Source organism: Aythya fuligula, chromosome 7 (genome assembly GCF_009819795.1).
Source record: "Aythya fuligula isolate bAytFul2 chromosome 7, bAytFul2.pri, whole genome shotgun sequence".
In the NCBI taxonomy this organism is placed as follows: domain Eukaryota; kingdom Metazoa; phylum Chordata; class Aves; order Anseriformes; family Anatidae; genus Aythya; species Aythya fuligula.
The window spans coordinates 4,170,631-4,194,116 of NC_045565.1; the positions used below are offsets into that span (position 1 = coordinate 4,170,631).

Below are 23,486 nucleotides of genomic sequence, written 5' to 3' on the forward strand. Positions count from 1 at the left end.
ATCTTCATATTTCTCAAATACAGCGGGTAATTCTGTTTATTACCAGCACAGTCTTCTCTTTGTCGTGCTCCTGCTACCACTGTCAGGCAGTAAATACTGACACTAGGCCAAGCAGACTGATGAACATCCAGTAGAGCTCTACTGAATTCCTCCTTAGAAGAACTGACTTTCTTAGAAGTAGAAAAGGATGTGTTTGTTTTTTTTTACTGCACACAGTTCTAGAGCCCTCTGAAGTTTGTCTCATTTACCAATGACTTTTCTTGTTTATTTGAATAGCAGATAAGCTATTTGAACATAAAAAAAAAAAAAAAAAAAAAATCTCTTGTAACTTCATTTGAAGTTTTCATACAGAATTACATACATAGAACAAGACAATAATGGGTGTGCTGTTAGGGTTTTTTTGTTTGCATAGGTGTGTGGCTTATGTTTTTGCTTTTAGTGTTTTACATACTATTTTCCTTTGTTTGAAAAATATTCAGGCCCCTTTCTTTTTGTCCATTAGGAATGCAGCACATTACCCATTCTTTGTGTTCGGCTAAGCTCAAACTGAGTTCCACCGTCTCGGGTATCATGTCTTGTAGAGAACCATTATCTGCCTACCCACAATATGCAAAATAGTGCAAGCCACCTTTTTCATTATAGCCACATGAATTCATTTGGACCTGGTAACCAAAATCGCTGCAGATTAAGCACACATTGATGCATCTTTCAACAGCTGCTCTGAGAAAGTAAACATATTTGTATGACTGACTACTAAGAAAGATCAAACTGTCTGGGCTTAATTGGCTCTAAATGAATATCCTAAATTTCTTTCACTAGCTCAGGATTTCTTTGAAGAAGAAATACACTTCATCGTTACAAATACTGCTGGTGTCAACAGGAGGTTGGGTTTTTAAGGTCCACTTGACAAAGACATCGTGAAGGGGAATACTAACCCAGATACAGACAGTGCCAGCTATTTTCCACATTCATCCTAGGCAAGTGTCTGCATGATGAGGTCTATAAAGGAGAGAGCTGTACGGAGATAACAGGGTAGCCTCCTAATGGCTTTTGAAAACTACCACAGTGGGCTACTCAGAAGAGTTGCTCCAAATTCCAGTCCCAATTCTATGAACCATGTAAGCCAGCAATTAAGGTCACCTTTAATGAACCAAAAAGGTCTGACAACTTTCTCCTGGATTTTATATTTTTTAACTGCTCTAGTCAGCTTTGGTCCCTTGCCTGCACTTCTCTTACAGCACACTGTCTATGCTGCCTTGCTTACTGGATTTTTCCTTAAAATCTGCCACAGTAACCACTGCAGCATTTAAGAGTGAAAAGGATGGTGAACAACCCGGCTATCAGCAATATGCCATCTTATGCTTTGAGTGTTTGTGTTGGATTTTAGAAGAATGATACTAAATTGGCTCAATAATGCTTTCCTGCCTGCAAAATTCTTAGTCCTCCTTTGAAGAATTGTTTAATCGGGTAGATATACAAACATCCAGCCTACCTGAGTGCCACACAAATATCTTAGAAGCAGTGCAACTGATGCAAATGGTATAAATATTTTTACAAGTGCAAATATTAATACTTCTTATCCATATAAATAATCCAGTATGTACTGTTTGGGAACATGTCAAAGCTTTTTCTCTCCACAATTATACAGTGACAAATATGGTATGAAGGCCGGTTAAACACACTCACAGAGGGAAAGGAGCTTAAAAAAAGAAAATTGCTTCATTAGCACAAATACTAAATAATATAAGGGCATATCTTAATTAAAGAAAACAAATACTATATTGCTACTACTGTCCATTACATCAGAAAATAACAATTTTGTATTTGTCAAGTAAACACAGTGAGCTTTTGAAGATCCGTTACTAAGAACTAAAAGAATCACATGCACCATGCTCTGCATCCATCAGATTTATGTTGAAAAAACTCTTGGTTTTTAAGCTGCATCCAATATCAGCATTCTATTACAAAGTTGTTCTGTTTTTAAAAAGCATCTCTTTCTTTAATTTACTAAAATAATTACACAGAGCTTATTCGCTAATGTATGTAGCTGTAAATACTTCACTCAAATCAGTTTTAGGCAATTACAGTGTTTTATAGAAATATACAAAGCACTGCTCATTTTATAGTAAATTCTAAAAACTGAGCCTGTTAGCAGCATTTATTTGCATATTGAATATTATTTTTCCTCTATTTTTAAAGCATGTATTAAATTCTATTAACATATGTTGCCAGGTAGAAATCCTACTTTTGGTTTAACTTCTGTGTTTTGGGTTGTTTTTCCCAATACCCTTTAGGAAGTCTCTCTGAGCGGGTCCATCAATTTGCCTACCAGTAACAAAGAAAGAGGACTTCATTCCCTTCAGGGACAGCCTCTGCCAAAATTCACTAGCTTTTTGGCACCATTCAAAAGGTTTTTTAAGATACACGAGGATGCCTTTGTTCAAACAATTTGAAAAGAGCAATGTGCTGGCTATTTAACTAAAGTATAACAGTAACTATATGGAGAAGCAGTATTTTGCCTGTTTTAGTTGTTCTTTGAATAGACAGATGATGATCCAATTCTTTCCACTCCTCACTTGTAAAGTATCGTTGGGCAACATGATCCAACCTCCCAGAACAAGGACTCTTCCATAATAGCTGTCTTTTTTCACGACCTGTATACACCTTGTTATCGCCCCCTCAACTTTTTGCGATGCCCTGGCATTAGCCGACCCTAATGCACGGCTGCACATCACCACTGACAGCATTAACTTCTTTGCAACCAAGCAAGTTGCTCCTAGCTCCTTCTTTTTCAGCAAAGCAAAGCTACCTAAGAGCAATAACAACAGAAACAAAAGCCTAGCCTTCTATTGGGCATATAAGAAAACACACAAGTATGTGTTTGGAGGGGAAAAGGGAAGACAGGTAGGATGGGAATTCTGTAATTCTGTGCTGTATGTACTAACTTTTCCACTGAGAATACAGGTGTTACATACTACACAACATTTTTAAAATAAAACACTTCTTACAATAAACAAACCATTTAAGAGTCAACAAATGTTTGAATTCCAAAGCAACCTGCATCTTCCAGAGAATTTAAGGATCACACCAAGCTCAGCACTTGAAGACATCATTTGGATTTGAGGCAGGTACTTGCAGAGACTTTGGAATCAAACAATTACTGAAAGGATTAAAGCAGTCTCAGTATGGGTCTTCTGTCTCTGACAGGTAAATCTGGATTAGTCACTGAAATACTATTTCTCATATCATAAGCTGATGCAAGCTATGAATTTAAGTTATAACTTTTAATTTTATTTATTAATTTGAGAATACCGTGCAGCAGGGAACACTGCTCTGGTTAAGATGTACAAAGAGGAATTCGTATCACAGATCAAAGACCCACAGTTAACACAATGATTTTTCATAAGCAGTTTCCTACATCTGAAGAGACATTTTCATTATGTCTTTTAAATGAATCGGTACATGTCATACCTCAGTATGCTTTGACCAGCCTCAAGCACTGACCAGAATTGCCTCAGAAAACAATAAGCAGTACAAAGTGGCATCAGAGAAGGGTAAGGTGCTGCTTGGCTGCTTCTGTTTTGTTTGCTAGTTTCAACCTTTCTTGCACACCTCCTAAAGGACCTGAGACTTGAGATTTCACTAACTAGATATATTCATGAGTTCATATCACCGAACACTGAATGGCTCAGTATTACTGAAAATCAGCTGAGAGAGAGAAACCAAACTGGGAGAGTAAATAAGGTTTCTTCATTGCTCTCAGTAGCAGTGCAAGTTCTCTTCCCATCAGAGCTTTTGACCCGACATCTTTTAGCTCACAACAACTCCAATTTATACAAACACAAGAATAACAACATGGATGTCACATCAGTTCAGTCTAATAGGCCAGTTGCAACTGCATGCAACAGTTGGCACAATCAGACTTTGGGCACTATGAAACTGTTTAAATTTCAAGGCTAACAGTTCACACTCAAAATATAAAACAGCAATTAGTGGTTTCACTGTGACTTAGTTTCTGCACCACCAGCCCTTCCTGGATCCTTTCCTGTAGTCAGGAAAACATATGTTGGCACTTACAGAAAGAGGGCATTAGGGCACCTTACTAAAAAGGTAGCCCAAGAGAGAAGAAGATGAAGAAAAGTAAAGGTGAATAAAACAATAGACTAGTGGCAGCAAACAACAATGTAACAGGAAGATGGGAGAGGTTATACAAAATATGGGTAATAAGGATGTTCCCTCTTCAAGAGGGAAAAAGAGAGAAAACATTCAAATGAGAAGTAAAAAAGGGGTAATTGTTGAGAGATAATGGTGGAAAGAGAGAAAGGGTAAAGAAGAAAGAGGAATACATTTGCATCTTCACTATTACCAAGTTTCCTGATTATTTCCTGTTAGAGCTGTAAGAACTTCAGCTTTTCCTCAAGTAAGATTAGTAACTCATCTTCAAGAAGTAAACAATAAGCTAAAGATTGTATTAACGAAAATATCCTATTCTTAAGGTTGGTTTATGACTTCTTCGGCATCTGACTCCTTGCTCTGAATATTTCATCTTCTGGTTTCTTTGGTCTTATGTATTTCTGCTGCTGTTTAATTTCTCTGCAAACAAGCCTGATGAAAAGTAATGAGATTGCCTGTCACAGCACTAAGGGGATATTAAAATTGCTCGTTACATTAAAATAATTAGAGAAGAATAAAGAAAATTAGATGACATTAATCATACTCTACACAAGCCTATCCAGTATATGAGAACGTAACCTTTGAAGAATGGGGCCCTTGAAAAAAAATATTTCTGCCTTATAAAGAGTCCAACTATCAACCATAACAATCATGCTTAATGAAAATGTGTAAATATAGCTGTAGTCTGTGCTGTAACTGCTTAGATACAGCTGCTTTTCAGCGATTTTTGCTCATTAAGAGAAATACCACAGAATACCACACGCAGACCTTTCTCTCCACAGAGCTCTCCTAAACAAAAACTCTTCCCTTTGGTTTCTGCAAGACCTCCTCCATGACCAGGCCCTAGGGTATTTAATTAATTCTCTAACTGTTCACTACAGGCACACTAAAGTTTAACTAAGCCTGGCTTGCAAACATTTTCAAAAACTTAATTGTAACACATTGTTTCCTCAACTTTATCATACTATGGGTTTTTGCTTGCTTGTTTTGTTGTTATTTTACAAAAAATACACACACACAAAAAAAAGTGTAATATAAACAGAATGAATCTCAGACCAGCTTGTTGGTTCCTTTCATTCAGCTTCCTTTCCCTCTAACAAGAGCATCTAATTTTCTTTTTAGTGTTCTGGAAATTTCAGAGAAGGGAAAGAGCTGCACCGACCTCCTTTAACCTCATCCTCAAGAATCACAAGCTAATGTGTATCATACGGACACGCTTACCTACATATGGGTGGCTTGCAAATTTATTTTCCTTCAGCTTTCCTTACAAAATATATTATTTACTTTTTAAAGCTGTCTTCTTCACACGTTTTTATTCATGAAAATTCTTCCTTTTTTAAGATTGTCTAACTACTGTTAACTTACAAATTGTAAGTGAAATACAGTATGATGGTCAGATTCTCTAAGTGCAGCTAATTTTACTAAGACAAAAATATTTAGTTTTTTCTATATGTAACAAATGCTTGCTATCAATTACTTTGAACTGAATCCATAATTTATCCAGCATCTAAAGTAAAAGCTTTATCTGTGTTGATTTATTTTTAGTCCCACAAAGTTCAGAGCTGTCTTTTTGAAATAGTTCAGTAATTATGCTTTCAACAGGCCCTATCAATAACTACCAAGTTTTCTATACAAATTAAAAACAAATCAAAAAGCTAAAACGGTTAGAGATTAAGAGAGCTGGATCTAATTGTATTAACATTTTTAGAAGTAATTTAGGACAATATACACTTAATTATTAAATATCATGAAGCATATTTCAGCCCATGCATCAAGTGAAAGGATACATTTTTTTCATAATCACACACTCTGAAACCTACTCCCTAATTCTATGTTCTCCAGGAGATGTTGAAGGATTGTTATTTAAAAACTAAAAATAATAAGTCTGCTACTGATGGGGATTAAAGCAAAAGAACAAACAAATAAAGAAAAAGCCTCAAAAATGCAGTGCGGCTATTTGCCTTGTCAGGTAGGCTAATATTTAGAACATATCCATTTTTGAAAATTAACAGCTAACATTAATGTCTAACTAAAATCAAATTTAGTACATATTGCTTTCAAAGCCAAGCGAGCAATTAAAGCTAATCAAGTCTCAAGTTGTTCACATCCCACGAATGTCACTTTCTTTGCAGGAAGGAAAGAGATGAAGCAAATGTCACCCTGTTCAAATTTTGAGAAAATTCACAACATGCAAGACAGAACATCCAGCAACTAGGAAACCACAAACTATTTCTTATTCTGAACCCTAATGAACTGAATTAGAATAAAAAATAAAACCTCGTTAGTTGGTCTTCCTTTTTCCAACCTTCTACTACTACCTTAAAATAGAAAGAAAGGGGCCAAACTCTACAGCAGCTGTTATCAACTGTTCGTTTTGGCACTTCAAAAACTGGTAAAGGTCATTTTTGAAACTCGTATATTCAGCTTGCTGGTTATTTTTTCTGATTCTTTCTACTTTAAGATACCAAATACACATTGGCAGGACTAGCAAAAATTGTCATGCTTTCTCATGGAACCCAACAGAGGGAACCCTGTACCCTCTCCGATCCCAACAAAAATCACCAACAGCCTTCCCTTTACATATCAAACATTCAACACAAAGCTTCAAAGTAACAACCATTGTTTTCAAGGTGATTTTTATGTTTTATTTCCATCATCATTCTCCTCTCCCTGGGAATATGCTGCAACATAAATTACTAAAAATTCATGTTAAACATTGAACGGGTAACAAAATACTACTGGTAGACTGTAATTCTATTCATGTGCTTTCTGAAGTTTTCTTTCTGGTGCTGTGTTTTGTTGTTTTTTTTTGCTGTGCGGTTGTTGGTTTTATTTTATTTTATCCGTATCAGTGTAAATGCAGGGCATTCAACCACAAGCACTGCAAGTAAAGCCTGCAAACAGCAGCTATTTCAATAGGAGGTTTGAAATAATATGGTTCTTCTATTGCCATGGAGACAACTGGTCCTCATGTTCAGTGTGACTGAATGCATGGTTCAAAAAGCTTGAAATACAGATAGATACAGTGATACAGACTTCCCATCTGTCCTTTGCTTCCTCATTCTTGTCTTTCTCTGATGAAAGTACAGTTACTTCACGTGTTTGATCTAGCATGACAGAGGAGATTGGGTACAAAACAGATGCATACATGTAGCTATACGTGTTTGAATTCTGCTGCATTATTTCCCACCATGTGGGACCCCAAGTTAGGTAACCAAAGACTGACAAGTTGGAATAGAAAGACTACCAAACCCAAGCAGAGCACACGAAGCATATTACTACTGGACTTTATTGCCCAGATTTAGTGCAGAGAAGGAAATTATAGCAAAAGCAAGCGTTTTTGAAAAACAGACAGTATATTGGAAGTATATACAACATTGGGAGAGAACTGCCCTTGAATTGAAAACACTTAATGCCTTGGGTTAATGCCTTCCTCACTGAGGGGGCATTAACTTAACGTCTGTGTGAACAACAAACTTGCTATTTGATGAAAACTATTATGACCATTTTGCACTTTCCATAGGTTTTTAATTACAGCCTGAACTGAGTTGGAATTAATTTTGAGAGAAGCAAAAAAAACTTGCAAATACCTTCTCCCTTTGCGTTTCCTTCACTGGCGCAACTCCTCCCTGCCACTCACAAGTAAAGCCGGCCGAGTTAATGCCGATGCCTCGTGACATTTCTTGCCGAAGTTCTGACCAGTTGATCTAACAACAGCTGCCCTTTCCCAGGCCTTCAGAGCCTGGGCTTTGAAAGGTTGATGTATGCAGATGCAAGTTCTAAAGAACAACCACCTAAGAATGTATAAATTATTTCTACTTTAAAGAAAGCCAAGATGTTTAAAAGTGACTAGCAGTTCTGCAGGCATCCATTGTCAGCTCTTTAAAGGGACCAGAAGTTGCTTCACAGGAAGGCCCCTTCACAGCATATGCAAGCACCACCACCAAGAAGGAACTTCTGCTAACATTCCCCCCAGCTGAGGTACATTTTGTCAGAGGAGCTAGGAGGATCTAACTGTGAAACCATGACTCTCCCAAATTGGCTTTAACAGGTTTATCTATGCCTTTAACAGAAGCTTGAGTTTCATTTTCTCCCCTTGTTTCATGGCACAGCACTTTTAAGTAAATACTTGCTTGAAGAAGCAGACGGTGAAAGCAATTGGCTCTTTCCATAACAACACATACCAGACAGCTCTAGGGTTTTCACAGAAAGCCACTGCATATGCTACTTAAGAGATAAAATAAGGGACTTGTCAAATGCAATATATGCCTAAATCACAGAGAGGATTTAAATGCAGGTGTGCAGGGGCAGGAGACAGTGAAAGGAAGGTACAGGACAATCTTGGTGCTGCCCTGGTGTAAGACTCCTTAGGTAACAGGGGCTCAGCTTCCAGGAGAAGCCCTCTAAGAAGTCTGAATGAATATTCTGGTTAGTTCTTGTGTAACTACTGAGAAAGCATGACCCTGCCAGTACTTCAAATACTCTAAGACCTGCCCAGGTTATTGGAAGAAAACAGGGACAACTAAGAAACTGCCAGGCTATTACCCTGTGCTTGGTGTGCATATTCAGCTGGTTTTCTTTCTCCAGCAGTAGCTGCAACAGCTTCTAACACTTGAGTCCAACAATTCACAACCCTGCTATAGTCCACCAGCACTGGAACGTGACTTTTTGAGTTACATTATTAAATACCATTTTCTCCGCATCTTATAGGCCAAAAAAAGTTAATACACTCCTTTTAGTGAAATATTAGTGTTAGAGGGCAAAGGAAAACGATTTGGGAAAAATCACTCCCCCTTTGAGAGGAAAAACAGGACAAAGAAAACAGAGTAAAATGTTAGGAAGGGTGTGTGGTAAAATCTCAGATAGGCATTACAGTCCCCTGTAATGTTTTATATGAAAACAGAAAGGCACCTATAGAGGACCGTACGGAAGGTAGGTAGACAGGAAAATCTTGGCAACTGTGCCTACAGCCTTTTGTGCAAGGTAGAAATGGAAGATAAAAGCATGGCTCAAGATAGATGATGCACAGATTAGAAATATAGGAAAAGAGTAAATGCTTCTAACCATGCTGAAGACAAGGTCCTAATGGACCTTTGGATTAGGCAAGTTGGGACGTTAAGAGGGGGCTGTGAAAGTGGAGGTGGAAAAACAATGTACTACGTGACAACTCATCTGCAAGTGAGCAAGGTGGTGGGAAATGGATATTTACAGAAAAATAAAGACAACTGGGAAATAGTGAATAGTAAATATCATTACAAAGAGTTCAGTGATGCTTTGCTGAGGACAGCATTCAATAATGAGGTTCACAGGTATGAGAAATAGGAGAGAAACTAGGATTTCTGGAGGCTCCCAAATGAAGACAGAAATGGCCTTCACTTTGCAATTCAAAGACTGAAATCAGGTTGTTAAGATTCATGGAAGAGACAATTTAGGTAAGGGTTCCTAAACATGTTAATTATAATTTATTATATTCTATTCCCTATCTAATAAACCCAAGGTGTTTTATTCCTCTAAAGCCTTTTCATTTTACATGCTGAGGAATTCAAAAATAGTAGTACTAAAAATTTAACCACCAATAAATTTAAATAATATGATGAAAAAAAAAATCACACACACAAAAAAAAAAAAACAGTGAATGAAAAAATATCAGGTTGGAGTTTTACATGAAATAATAGCCATTTTCACAGTGGTCATGAATAAGGCTTTAATTTTGACTCATGCCAATAAAACCTGTATGATTTTACAAGGGTTTGTTACAATTATTTATTTACTTACTGAAGCCGATAGCAAACCTCCACTAACTTCGATATGAAACATGAATATGCTGATGTACATCCGAAACATATAACCATATACTGACACATTATATTCCCATGCCTGTGTTGTAATGACATTCCTACATTTTCAGAGCTCTGTATTATGACTCCTTCACTTCATTACTTCCAGCTTTCAGTTCATTTTATTCCTATATTTCACTGTGGAGCCTGGTTTACTTCGTTGTGTTTTTTTTTTATTCCTCCCCCCTGTTCATGACCTGTATTTTTTCGGCTCCCTCTCCCTGCCATCTTCACAGATGGAGATCCTCTACCCTATCATATTTTCCCATGCCTACATTCTTGACTGCAGATCTGTGGGTATGCCCTTATCACTTCAGTTTCCAAGCCTTCATTTCCAAGGTTCTGTGACTTAGTCATGAAATCCCCCCAGCAGCTTTGAACACCACATATGCATTAAATTTTACAAAATACCAAAATCCTGAGGCTGAAAATATTGCCTGTAAGTCTAAATACAATAAATTGAGAAAAAAATTGCAATTTTTTTTCTTATGAAAGCCAAGCCAAGGTCAGGCAATCAGATAAAAAACACAGCCACGACACCAGAAGCTTAATAAATTCTGTATGTCTTTGCTAGAACCTTTCCATCTTTGCTAACTGCCAAGATACTCATCTGCAGCTAGAAGCATTCCCATCTCCAATCAGTTTACATCTGTTTAGTAGCAAATATACTTCTGCAATCTGGATAAAATAATCTGTTTCCTGCAGACCTTCATAATTGCTAGAAAGAAATAGGAACCAAAAACACCACTCCCACACAGCACCTTCCTTTTTAATCTGTGGCATCTTTTCCTTTCAAGTTCCAGTGAGGATCAAAACACAAATGTGCAATCATCTACATCCCAGACACTGGATTAAATTCTTGTCAGGACTGACCATAATGATTTTTTTTAAAACAATCTGGTTTTCTACATAGCTTTGTAACTGTAACCTTTTAGCTGCATTTTCTATGTAAAATAAGTCTAAAGTTTTAGACTTCCCTACCAGATAAGATATAAGGTTGTGGAACTCTTTTTCCCCAGCACTGTACAGAAATTTAATACCATGCAATGAAATTCAGCTTGCAGAACAGATGCTCCCCTGAATAGTAATTGCAATTTTAAAGCTTCTGAACTGTAAATCTGAGATAAGCCTAGGCTTTTTGGATGCTCACCTAATCTAAACCTGAACTCCAAACAATCTGAAGTTCACACACCGCTAGTAATGAAACAATGCAGAGTTTTTTACTCTAGAACTGCTGTCAAAGAGATGAGACCTGACATCACAGATGCTGTGCTATTACTGATTTACATTATTAGAAATAAAAACTCTGGGGAAGATGAGGTTTATAGAGAGAGCGCTTTTCCCAAGACATTTACCACTTTCAGAACAGGAATAGAGAAATGCACAGGAAATATAGACAGGGATGTTCCTTGTCTAATTACCATGCCACAAGGGTTGACATCTCTGTTCCAGAGCTATGACCAGGGAGACCCAAAGTGATCCAGCACAGCCAGACAGCAGTAAAACAGCAGCTGGTAGCAGCCTCTCGTGATGTTTACAAATGAGCTGTAGTATGAACTGGAGCATCTAAGAAGCTTTCTTCCCAAATACTTACACTGAACAAAACACTGCAGATGGTCAGATCCTGACCTGCCCAGGAAAAAGAGACAGAAGGGGGTGGGGAATACACTGCTACACTGTTAAGGAGGGAAAAAAAGATGCAATAAGAGAGGAGGAGTAGGTAAGAAGAAAGAATATGGCAAGTTTTATAATAGGCCTGAATATCAAAAATTACCTACAGGAGAGGGTTTTGCATTCTACTCAAGTACTTTTTTCACCGTTTGATTCTCTTTATATATATAAGAATACATCTAAAGGTAGAAATACATACAATTCAAAGTCTGCATTTGTTTCATGTATGATTCAAAAGCATATTGCAGATAATTCTATGCTGAAACGTGTTCAAAACCCCCCAAAAAAACAGTCAAAAATAATTTAGCAACTTTTCAGCCTAAAGCATTTGAACTAAACCTACAATAGAAAAGCTTCCAGCTATCACAGCCTAACGGTGGATGAAGCTACCACCCACCACGGTGCTTCTTTTACTGCAGGCTGCTAGATTCCATGTTTATGCTACAATAGGAAATGTGCTGATCTGTGGGTATTTCCCAGGAGACCAAAGATATTGCACACACTGATACATTCAAGCAAGATACACTTTTAAACTTCAAAATCCATTTAAATTTCATTTGAAATATTGCATTTAACCCCAACTGAGTCACTCTTTCTCCTCCCTGATAGACTGATTTTATCAGAGGCTAATTATATTCTAAAGATGGAGTTCAATCGCATCTTAATACAAACCTGACTCCTTCACAGCACTCGCACACACTAGCACATTTGTAGTCTTATGCCACAAAGATCAAAGATGGTAGTTGCTGGACTTACAACAACTTAGGAAAGACCAGGGTTTGGGTGGGGTGGAGGGAATAGAGGGAGAGGTATAAGGAAACAATTTTTTTTACATGCAGCACTGTGTTTGGTTTTAGCCAGTATTTTTAGATAGCTCGTTTCCTTAACATCAAATTCTTGCAAAAAGGTTTGGATTATGCCTTGGCAACTGGCTCGTTTTCATCTTTGTTTTTCCCCCAGATTCCGCTGGCTATGAATGTGTCAACATTTCTTGCCTATGATCAGCCCACGATAAGTTACTGTGGAGTACATCATGAACTGCTTGCTCACAAGGCTTATGACTCGAATGCCCGGGAAGAAACAGTGGAAACACACCTAGAAACTGATCTGGATCTGAGCACAATAACAACAGCAGCACGAATCAAGGAACACAGTCAGCAGCTGGCTTAACTGATGGGGTTTTTTTGGTGGTAGTGGTGATTTATTTTTTTTCCTGTAGCAGAGGCTGCAACCAAATTCTATGTAACATTACTGACAGAAATGACAAGACATAATAATATGGATTCTAGGATCCCTGTTCAATTTAAAAAAGAACCACAAAGATTAATTGTTTCAAGTCTACAATTTGTAATTAGTTAAGTTGTGCAGTATTTTTTGACTTCAGAGTATGACCCTTGAAGTGAATCTTTTTTCAAAACTCATCCTACCTACCTGTATAAACTGTACAGATGTAATGTATTTTTCATATTGTAAAGTTTCAATTACCAAGAACAGCTGGTATGTACAGTACCATAATTTAATTACATCTTACAAGTTTCAGTTTCTAAAGTTTTAAATTAACAAAAGTTATTTCTTGTGTTATTCAGTTACTCTGTTTTGTAGGGATCATTTTGTTACTGCTTTTGTGCCCAGAAAACTTTAATCTAAAATTCTGTCCTTTGCAGAATATGCACCATTTTTACCATGTTTAAAGTGTAGAATTTTATCTACTTGTTCCAGAAGTAATATATTAACCAAAAGGAGGGTTTAACTACTCAGACTTCTAAGAAATTCTTGAAATACATAGCCAAGTTTTCTTATAAATGAAAATCAAAAAAAAAAAATTATATTCACAGTTTTCCTCAGACTTGCCTGTTGCCTTGAAAAACAGCCTGATTTTAAATCAGAAAAATGTAATGATGAACAGATGTATTTTAACAACAAAGTTTATGTATGCAACTGTTAACCAACACTGACGAAGTTTTGTAAAGCCCCGCTGTTCTGCAAGACAACATGAACAGGAGGCTTCAATAGGCAGCTGTCTTCACAAAATCTGCTCTGAAAGCATAGCCTGCCAAACCAGGCATTTGTATTTCATTTTAAAGATACAAGGGCCAAAACCCACTTCTGTCAAAGACAGTTGCTGACAGATGTGGCAACAGAAATAAGCCCTCAAAGTTATATTAGTGCTAGACTGTAAAATGTTACTCAAAAGCAAGAAACTTCTACTTTGCTGGAAATTATAGCTATTTGGACCAAATGGTAAAGGTTAATAGTCCTTTAACATGTTGCATCTAGCTAAGAAAAAAAATCTTCAGCCACAAATGTAGTATTAAGTCTTTAACAATTACTACATTGCTTATTTGTCTACCATTTAATATTGAAGCATTCTTATATCCCATTCATCGGTTTTAAATCTTCAAGACTTCTCAATACTGTATGAGAATTACTTTTATAACACTACCCTCAATTTGTAATCATAAAAGATTACAGAAATTTGAGAAACATAGTATTCCATACTGACTGGGTGAAATATCAAAGGGAACAGAAGCCTTCCAAAATACAGGAGAAAAGTTTCATATGGTGAAGCAACTTTTTTATAATAAAGAGAAATTATATAACCACAATCTATTTTTCTGAATGTTTATCCCACCGTATTTTCATGTAGCTTCAAAGCAGAAGACTGAAATTTAAAATTACAATTCAACTGTTTGTACAAAATATAAAGCAACTATAATGAAGAATAACTTCAAAATACTGTTAACAAATTAATCTACATTCACTATCTTTTAAGTGGAAACAGTGTCAAAACAGAATACATTGTACTGTTTATTTATTTAGCATCTTAGATTTTGTAACATATTTTGCATAAATTATTTGTTATTCAAAACATTACTCGTCTTTTTAAGACTCATCTTAAGCCTCCACATTTCAGTTTCTTATATCTTTGCTATGTGGGTTCTTGAATTTCTGGTCATCTTCTACAGCTCTGGAATTTTACTATGCACAGTTTGAAAATACATTTTGCTAACTATAAAATGAAAGCAAAGATGCAGCCATCATTCCGGAGTCGAGTGACATTTGTACTGCAGGAAAAAGTTAACTGCTTTCTTTCAAAGATATTTTAAGGTTCAACATTTAGCCATTCTAGTCACGATCGAAGGCTGGAGTTCTTAGACTCAAATGCCATCCTTCCAAGAGATTATTTCAGTTACTCTTACTCTGCCCTTCCTTATTTTCACTTTGACTGACTGCCCTCTAATATTTACGGTGTGTGAATGGGGGTTCTGCCATTGATGTAATTACTCAAAACGCACTGGTGCTCAAAGGCTCCAAGTACTTCCAGTTTATGGAGAACTATACAATAGGAATATTTTCCACATTAGACACTCTAATGAACTTAGAGCCATCAATTTCTCGATAAAAGCATGAAAAATATTTTCTTATGCCAAGACAAAATCTTTTTGATAAAATTGGGTAAAGAAGCACAACTGGGTATACACACACATTCACGTAACACAAATGTTTCTCCTTTTGTTACTTTCCCTCAACAATGAAGCATTCATTAGTGACTGTGGTTTGTCTTGGACCTCTCCTGAAACACTGGTTGTTTTAGACAAATATATCAGTAAGAGACTGGTAGAAAACAGGGTGACAGAAGTAGGAGCAATTTTGCACCCCACAGCTCTGCTGTATTAGTGCTATCAATTTTTACAGAAACAGAATTTCTAGGCTGGGAGAGACCTCAAGATCATCGAGTCCAACCTCTGACCTAACGCTAACAGTCCCCACTAAACCATATCCCTAAGCTCTACATCTAAACGTCTTTTAAAGACTTCCAGGGATGGTGACTCCACCACTTCCCTGGGCAGAATTTCAGGCTTTCTAACCCTGCTGGGCCACTCTTTGACCTCAACTATTTCTCTTCAGTGCTCGGACAGACACACGGAGCATCCTTGGGCTTAAATCACAGAATATCCTGAGTCGGAGGGGACCACAAAGATCACTGAGTCCAACTCCTGGCTCTGCACAGGACCACTTAAAACTCAGACCATGTGTCTGAGAGCATTGTCCAAACCCTTCTTGAACTCGGACAGGCTCGGTGCCATGACCACTGCCCTGGGCAGCCTGTCCCAGTGCCCGAGCACCATCTGGGTGCAGACCCTTTCCCTAACCCCCAGCCTGACCCTCCCCTGTCCCAGCTCCATGCCGTTCCCTCGGGTCCTGTCACTGTCCCCAGAGAGCAGAGCTCAGCGCCTGCCCCTCCGCTCCCCTCGTGAGGCAGCTGCAGGCCGCCATGAGGCCTCCCCTCATCTCCTCTTCTCAATGCTGAACAAACTAAGTGAAAGAAGCAGAATATCCACCCCAACATAGAGAGATAAAACATGCATTTCTGTAAGCATCACTGGATACTGTTTTTTTCATGGACAGCATCAATTTGAAACTTGCTATTCTCAGCAAGATGTATGTCTACAAGGACATTAGATGACAGGTAGGTACCTTCCCTAAATTATATTAAAGAAAAATAATCTGCATACAGCTAACAAGGACTTACTCTTTAGGTCCTGCTTTAGGTGTATGCACATTGACTTTCAAAGAGATTGTTGCCAGCTATATGCTGACTCAAAGCACACGGAAATACTAAATGCTTCAGTTACGCGGTCTAAACAAAGACCTATCAGATGTAGAAAAAAGAACAGTGCTATAAGCTATAAATTTGCAAGAAGAAAGCAGGCTGAACCTGTAGGTGTAGGGTCAAATATTTATTTACAGAAGGCCACTTTCATATAGCATTTCCCTTTGAAATAAGATGCATAAAACAGAAATAGAGGTAGCTAACAGTATCAATCTCAGTCAAGTGATACCACCAGACCTTGGCAAAGCATTTTATCAAGAGAACTAGGCAAACTTATTATGCTTGAAAAATACAAACTGATGAATAGTGTAACCTCTATCAATCAATAAATAATAATGGTAAAAAAAAAAAAATAGCCAATTTTCAACATAAATCAACAAGCAACAACTTACACCATCCATCAGTGGACTGTGGTTGTAAAGCAGTTTACCAGGCCAAAACACCTACTAGGAAGTTGAGTGCAATTATCTGAAATCTGGTCCTATCTGAGGAAAAAGGTATAGATGAAGATTTATGATTAATCTGACAAATTATCACGTCTTGAGACCTAAATACATGTAAGTATATTAAAAAAATACAAACCAAAGTAACATCAACACAAAAAAAGAAAATGGCAATTTCAATTTAAAAAGTGATCAAAATGTGCAGTGTAAGTTTTTGCACACACTATGCAAGGGACCAGGGGGCTACCATAAACAAATAATAGTAATAATAACATATATATGCAGTTTATACTGATACAAGCGTACATATATATATATAATTTGACAACATACAACAAACCACAACGATCTCTTTACTCTTTACCTATTACTGTTATTTCCAATCCTCAGACTGGACAAGAGAACAGAAATTCTGCAAAAACTGAAACACAAATGGAAAAAGAACTCTGCAAGTGCACCACCATGGACAAGAAAAATAAAGCCAGGATTCCAGTACCAAAGGAATTTGCTTTACTAGTAATGTAGCTACTCAGATATGGTTAATGTAAACAAATGACACAATCACGTATAGTGTCAAATACAAACTGCTCTACTTAGTTCCCAACTGGTCTAGCAGAAATACCTTTAGTGAAAAGGTAAACTTTGAAACACTGAAGAGTAGCCCCGGTTTCCAGAAGTTTTAATCAGTTAAACATCCTTGATGGCTGCTGAGATATGAATCAAGTTGGCTCTCTTCCAAAGGCTAGCAGCCACTCAATAGTTTACTGGTTATCAGCTGAATATAAATTGAAACCAGTAAATGATTTAAGAGGCTACTTTCAATATATCATTGTAACTTCTTGGAAGACTGAATATTTCTCTTTGTAACACAGCACCTAATGAAAAATTTTAGTCTGATCTTTAAACGTAAAGACAAAAATATCCAGAACATCTCTCCCTATTTTCAGGAACAAAGCATAAATATCTGCAAAAGAACTTAATAATGGTTCTACACAGTCACATCAAAGGTACCTCAAGGCCTGATAAGCTGTCTTGAACAGCAGCTAAAAGATGAAGCCTGAGGAAGAGCTAAAGAATGGTGCAAGCACACTGCAGTGTTTCTCCAGAACGCCCTCCTCAGACACCAACAGTTCGTAGGCCAGGGTCACACAGAGCTAAAGGTAGCGTGTTAGTAAGTCCTTCGGTGAGTCTTTTGAGTCCCCTTGAAGCCACGTGAATTTTTTAACACTCACGTCCTACAGGAAGTAAATTTACTTTGACAAGACAAGTCACCACTTTTCTTTCTTCTCACAATGAATGATAGAGTAGCGTGATAAAAATGTTTTTCACTTCCATTTCTGACCAAGAAATATAATTGTCATGTAATTAGTAATGACAAACTGATGACTTCCAAGTAGTTTGAATAACATCCATCTGGCCATCTAAAGCATAGATGTTATCTGATACCCTATATATTTAATCACAGATTTCCTGCTGGGAGTTAAAACCGAGATTCAGCTCACCAGAAAGCAGAATAATTTTTCAGCTTTCTCAAGTCCATCAAAATGGTAAAAGAACAAACTAAAAAACTTTCTCACAAAGTACTGCAGAACAATTTCCAACACAGAAATACATACGTGAACCTCTCATTCTATATGGGTTTGACTGTACAATCCATACGTAAAGCAGATGCTCACTAAATGCCTAAGAAAATCTCAACCATTTAAGTGAATTAATAGTGCTATCCTAACATAACAAGGCCAAATTCCATTCTCCTGCTCTAATTATAGAACCTGATTAATTTTAATTATAAAGTTTCAGAATAAATCAACTTGAACATCATCAGAGTTCATGATTAATGTAATTTTAATGAACACCTAAGGAATTAACATTTTGCCACTGGAACCTTGCTAAGAATTTTTATGTGGAACTGAAGTGCAACATGTACAATTGTGAAAATCCCACGTGGCACAGAGCTTTGAGTCTACTTTATCAACATCAATTTTGTATGTAAATAAATCATTCTTAAAACTGTCTCTTTAGATGGCTAGCTACAACGGAGCACCTTCTGTGTAACAGGAAATGGCTCTGCAACATGGAACTCATTATGCCCAGTCCTGTCCCATTAAAGACCTAATACACTCGTAATCGTGGACACTTCAAAGTATCACCCCACCTACAGCCACGATGCATGTAATGGTGGTAATTTACAAGTGAGTGTTAATTAATGTTTCATTCATATAGGATTTCTTGGGATCAACATCACAGCCTTATTAATGTCAAATGACCTAAACAGAATGAATGTTATTGTAACGAACACTGAAGGAATTGAAAATGTTCAGTTACATAAGAACAGTTTTTCCAGCTTTCAGAGGGTACTTTTCACTTTGTATTTAAGAAACAGACTTTATGGTGGATGCAATTCAGCAATAGCTCCATCTACAATCTAATCCCGAAGTAATTGCACCAATGAAATATATTTCAAAGTCAAATAATTCAGGCTTTCTATATACTAATTCTGTGCTTTTTAGAGAATAAAAACTCACCAGCTAGGGACGAGAACATTCATAAATAACAGATGATGTGTCCCTCCAGCACTATGTACTTCCATAATTTCAGTAGTTTTATAAAAAGTGTGTTATAAATGAGGCAGGGAAAGACAATAACTGAACCATTTGTATTGGACACATTTTGTTTTCATTTGTCCATTCAAATGAAATATTGAAACTGATTTATTTTTCTAGTAATGAGGATGCTCCTGTCTTCTACCTTTTGCTGTTGCTAACTTTATCTTTACATGTAAAGAACCTATAAATCATATGATTAGTCCAGACTTCAATACAAAAAGGCCTTATTTTCATTTTCAGGAAGGGAAAAAATACAGTTATCAATGGTATAATTAAATACATACGTAAGATCCAGGAACGGGATTTTTTTTTACTTGTCTAATGCTGAAGCATTATTTAGACACTTTTTTTTTCTTTACTCTTCTGCATTTTGTCTCTTTCTCCAAGTTCTGACTGTCACAATTGAGAATGCAATAAAAAAAAAACTATTTGGGCTGAGGCACTGGAGTTAAAACGAAGTGTTAAATACCTTTCAGGTATCAATTTCCAGAACTGAAGAGGTTTGCTGCCTACTGAGCACACACTACAGCTTGTCTGACTCGAGTGCCTTTTACTTCACTACTAGATCCTGCAAATATAAACTCACAAATATGTTAACATAGTCACATGCAAATTTTTCTTTCTATCACAACACAGGTCGGGAGGGTTTTTTGCATCTGTTTACACCCTAAAGCCTTAAATACATATGAATAACAGATTTCAGCAGAAAGTGTTCTAACTCCACTTTCATCAAGTGTTTACAAAAAGAATGTTTTAAAAGGAACTGAAAGGGGTGAAGATGATGTCTGCCCTATCTAAAAGTAAAATCAACTTTACTGTGATAGGTGTTCCTGTAATTTCTTTTGAAATCTCCAGTATCTTGAGGTTGGAACATGGAATCTCCATCCATCCATGTTCACACTTAACTGTTCTTTCTATTAGGATATTTTTCCTTATGCCTAACCTGAATCTCCCTAACTTCAATGTAAGCTTTATTGGTTCTCACATCCACACTGACAACAGAAAACAAATTAATCCTTTTCTCTTCACAAGCAGCTTTCCAGTATTGGCTTACTCTTTTCCCTTAATTCGTTTTCCAAATGACCGTAATTGCTATTTGTACACTTTGTAGGTTTACACCCAGATGTCCCAGCTATATCGATAACGGCTGTACAGGTTATACTACTGACTGAAAGTCTCATGATGATCTAACAAAATAAAGCACGGTATTTTCCAAAATTTCAGGCTTTCAAAAAGACAGATACAGTGCATGTGAAATGACCGATACAATTTTTAGAACTTTTTTTTTTTTTTTAATGATAAATAGGAATGGAGTTAGTGAAGCTGACTAAGCATTGTTGATTTAATTTCTATTTCCATTTTTAAAAGGTTATAATTCCTAAGAATTATGCAAGAGTCTTATCTATTCTCTAGCTTAAATGCTGAAATTTCTAATCTACTCTCTCCCTGAAGGTTTCTGCTATGTTTCTGTAGAAGACCCCTTGAACCCAAAAGGAATTGTGCTGAAGATAACTGGTCCCAAACAAGCGTAAGATCTGCTTCTGTTCTGCACCGCAGGATCAATCTCATCATTTGAATTTCAAGTGACAAGTGTAATGTAAATTGCTGCCTGATTCCTTGGCACTTGTTCTTCTTTCTTTTATTCTCTACCTGTGTGCATTTTGGCTCAGGATTTTTGAACTTCCACCTCTTCTTTAGCAAAAGAAACACAGGATTATAAACTTATTTCGGATGATTTACACTATCTTACATTCTAAGATTGATTCATGTAATATGCAAAAATCTAAATCAAATTATTTTTACAGAAAGAACAAATTAATTTCTGCTTTCAGAAGTAAGCATTAATGGCCTATTGAATGATTTTGTGTTTTAGATTTTCTTCTACAAAATTTCAGGTGGGGGCAGTTGTGAAGAGGCAATCCTCATACCACAAAAATCCAACAGTTACTGGAATAAGAGACTCATAGTGATAGCTAAAACTTGAAATGCAGATTTAAATGCAGAAATAATTGCATGTCACTTCTGAGAAGAGATGTAAAGAAAGTGGATATAAGCATTTTGGATGCAACTAAATTATGTTGCAGGAACAAAATACATGTTCAAAAAAAATGATACGGAGCTAACACAGAAGGTATTTAAGGGTGGGTTTTAAAAGGAGGTACAGGCTGATAAAGCACTACATAAGAAAGAAATGGGAAGGATTAAATTTAAGTCTAGACTGAAGACACAGAATTAATCAACCTGATCATGAAACAGACTTCTGACTTCCTCGCAAATGAAAAACATTTTATTTCCAGTTTTTGTAGTATTAACTAACTTTTGTGTATCTGAGTAATCAGAAGGACAGCATCCAAATGTAAATCATTCGGAGTGGTAAAGCTGGCTTTATAGACGTGAACTGGAAGGAGTAACTGAGCACAGGGAAAAAGCAGACACTGCCACCATACACAAACATGTACATCTCAATTTTCTAACTGATTCAGAAGGCAAAAAAACATATCAAAGTTTCTTTCTTAAAAATCAATTGTTACTGCTATTGACCTGTTTCATCTAAGAGTTTAGGGAAACACAGAGAAATGAAAAATAAATGGAAGACAGAATTACTAAAAAAAGGTTTTGAAAATGTAAGGTCACTGAAGTATTGCTCATATGAAAATTAATCCAAATACAAGGGACAATGAGCATGTATAATGCTGCCTATCAAAAGCAGTCAGAGGTCTGCTATGCTTTAGCAGCATATTCTCCCATTAACCACACAGTTTTCAAGACTAAGTGATAAAGGTAACCTTGGAAAATAATTAAAAAATTAAACAAACATTATAAAAGGTAAATCTTTGACTTGCAGCATCAACTAGACAACTAAGCTGAAATCCTGTGAGTTGCTTCTTTTCTAAGTGTAATGTCTGACAGACAGAGCTGGAGAGATAAATAAGGAAACCAGCAATTAAGAATGAGAATGAACAGCACTAACTACCAATAACAACTCTTGAGATCCACATAGCTATTACTCAGGCAGAAAAGCAATAATCTTTAAAGCTGTCCAAAAATGAATCAGCATTTCACTGAAAAACATATCTGTCTATGCCAAGAACTTTAGGAAATACATCCAACTAGGTAAAAAAAAAATCATTCTACATGTATCTAAAGAGAGGGGGTGGAACAATATCCAAAAATGAGGAAAGATAGGAGAGAAAACAGTAAGAGAAGCATACAAAAAAGTTGAACAAAAAGATCCAACCATGAATAACTACAAAGAACCTGACAACACTACATTATCTGGCCAGTACGGTAACAGATTAATATGAACAAATAAGCAGAAAAAGTGACAATGGGAAGGCCCAGATTAAACTGTTCATTTACAACGATCAGATGCAATCCTCCGGGGGAAGAGTAGTGAACACGGTGACATCTAGATTCAACACATTTTTACTGCCATGGCAGATGAGGTAGACAAGTTAACTAAGATGCTATGTTACATCAGAAGGATAGGACAGTAGCACCTTGAAGACACTACTATGGGAACTGATGGTATCTTTTCAGCTTGAATACTTCATTCTGTTTGGACACCTCAAAGTACATACATTTGTTTCCTTCTGACAAAAAAAAAAAAAAAAAAAAATCTTTTACCTTAAGTAAAAGCACACAGGAAAAGGTAAAATACTCTGCTCCCTAAATTCGTATAAAAATAATAGCTTTGCAGTCAGATATACTTTATTTAAGGATGATGAAGCAGACTTCGTGGGTTGCAGAACCTTATAAATCTTTTCTGATTTCTTTTGGGGTAGAGGGAAAAGGGGAACTGTTCAAGGAAAAGATGATAGATTACATTTGCCTGTGAGTAATAAGGCTTCCTACAAGGACAAACGGCATAGACTCTGAGTGGTTACACACAGTTTGAGGCCCAAAGAGACATACAGAGTCTCGTTATGGTCAGAAATTTCATCGGCAACAAAACGTTGATAAAAAATGAATGAAGAAAACACGATGAATTCACAACATTTTATGCAACTTTTCTACTAGTTTGCTTAGCTTAAACACTAGGTCAAGTCTAAATTTCTCCTATACTGTGCAGAAGTAATGCAATTCCTTTAGCTTCAGCAGGAATTCTTCTGTCTTGCAGCATGAATATCAGCAGAAAAAG

The 23,486-nt window shown here is 36.7% G+C and overlaps 2 protein-coding genes across 6 annotated transcripts in view; one reads left to right on the top strand and one right to left on the bottom strand.

The window, feature by feature from the left end:
- LRRTM3 (leucine rich repeat transmembrane neuronal 3) overlaps positions 1 to 13,353 on the top strand; it is an 84,036-nt gene extending 70,683 nt beyond the window's left edge. For both annotated transcript variants that reach the window (XM_032191589.1, XM_032191588.1), the window contains one exon: positions 12,642 to 13,353. In XM_032191589.1, the coding sequence (XP_032047480.1) occupies positions 12,642 to 12,851 (210 nt within the window). In that variant the 3' untranslated portion in view covers positions 12,852 to 13,353. The remainder of the gene's footprint in view (positions 1 to 12,641) is intronic.
- CTNNA3 (catenin alpha 3) overlaps positions 1 to 23,486 on the bottom strand; it is a 458,724-nt gene that overhangs the window by 324,232 nt on the left and 111,006 nt on the right. The window lies entirely within an intron of this gene.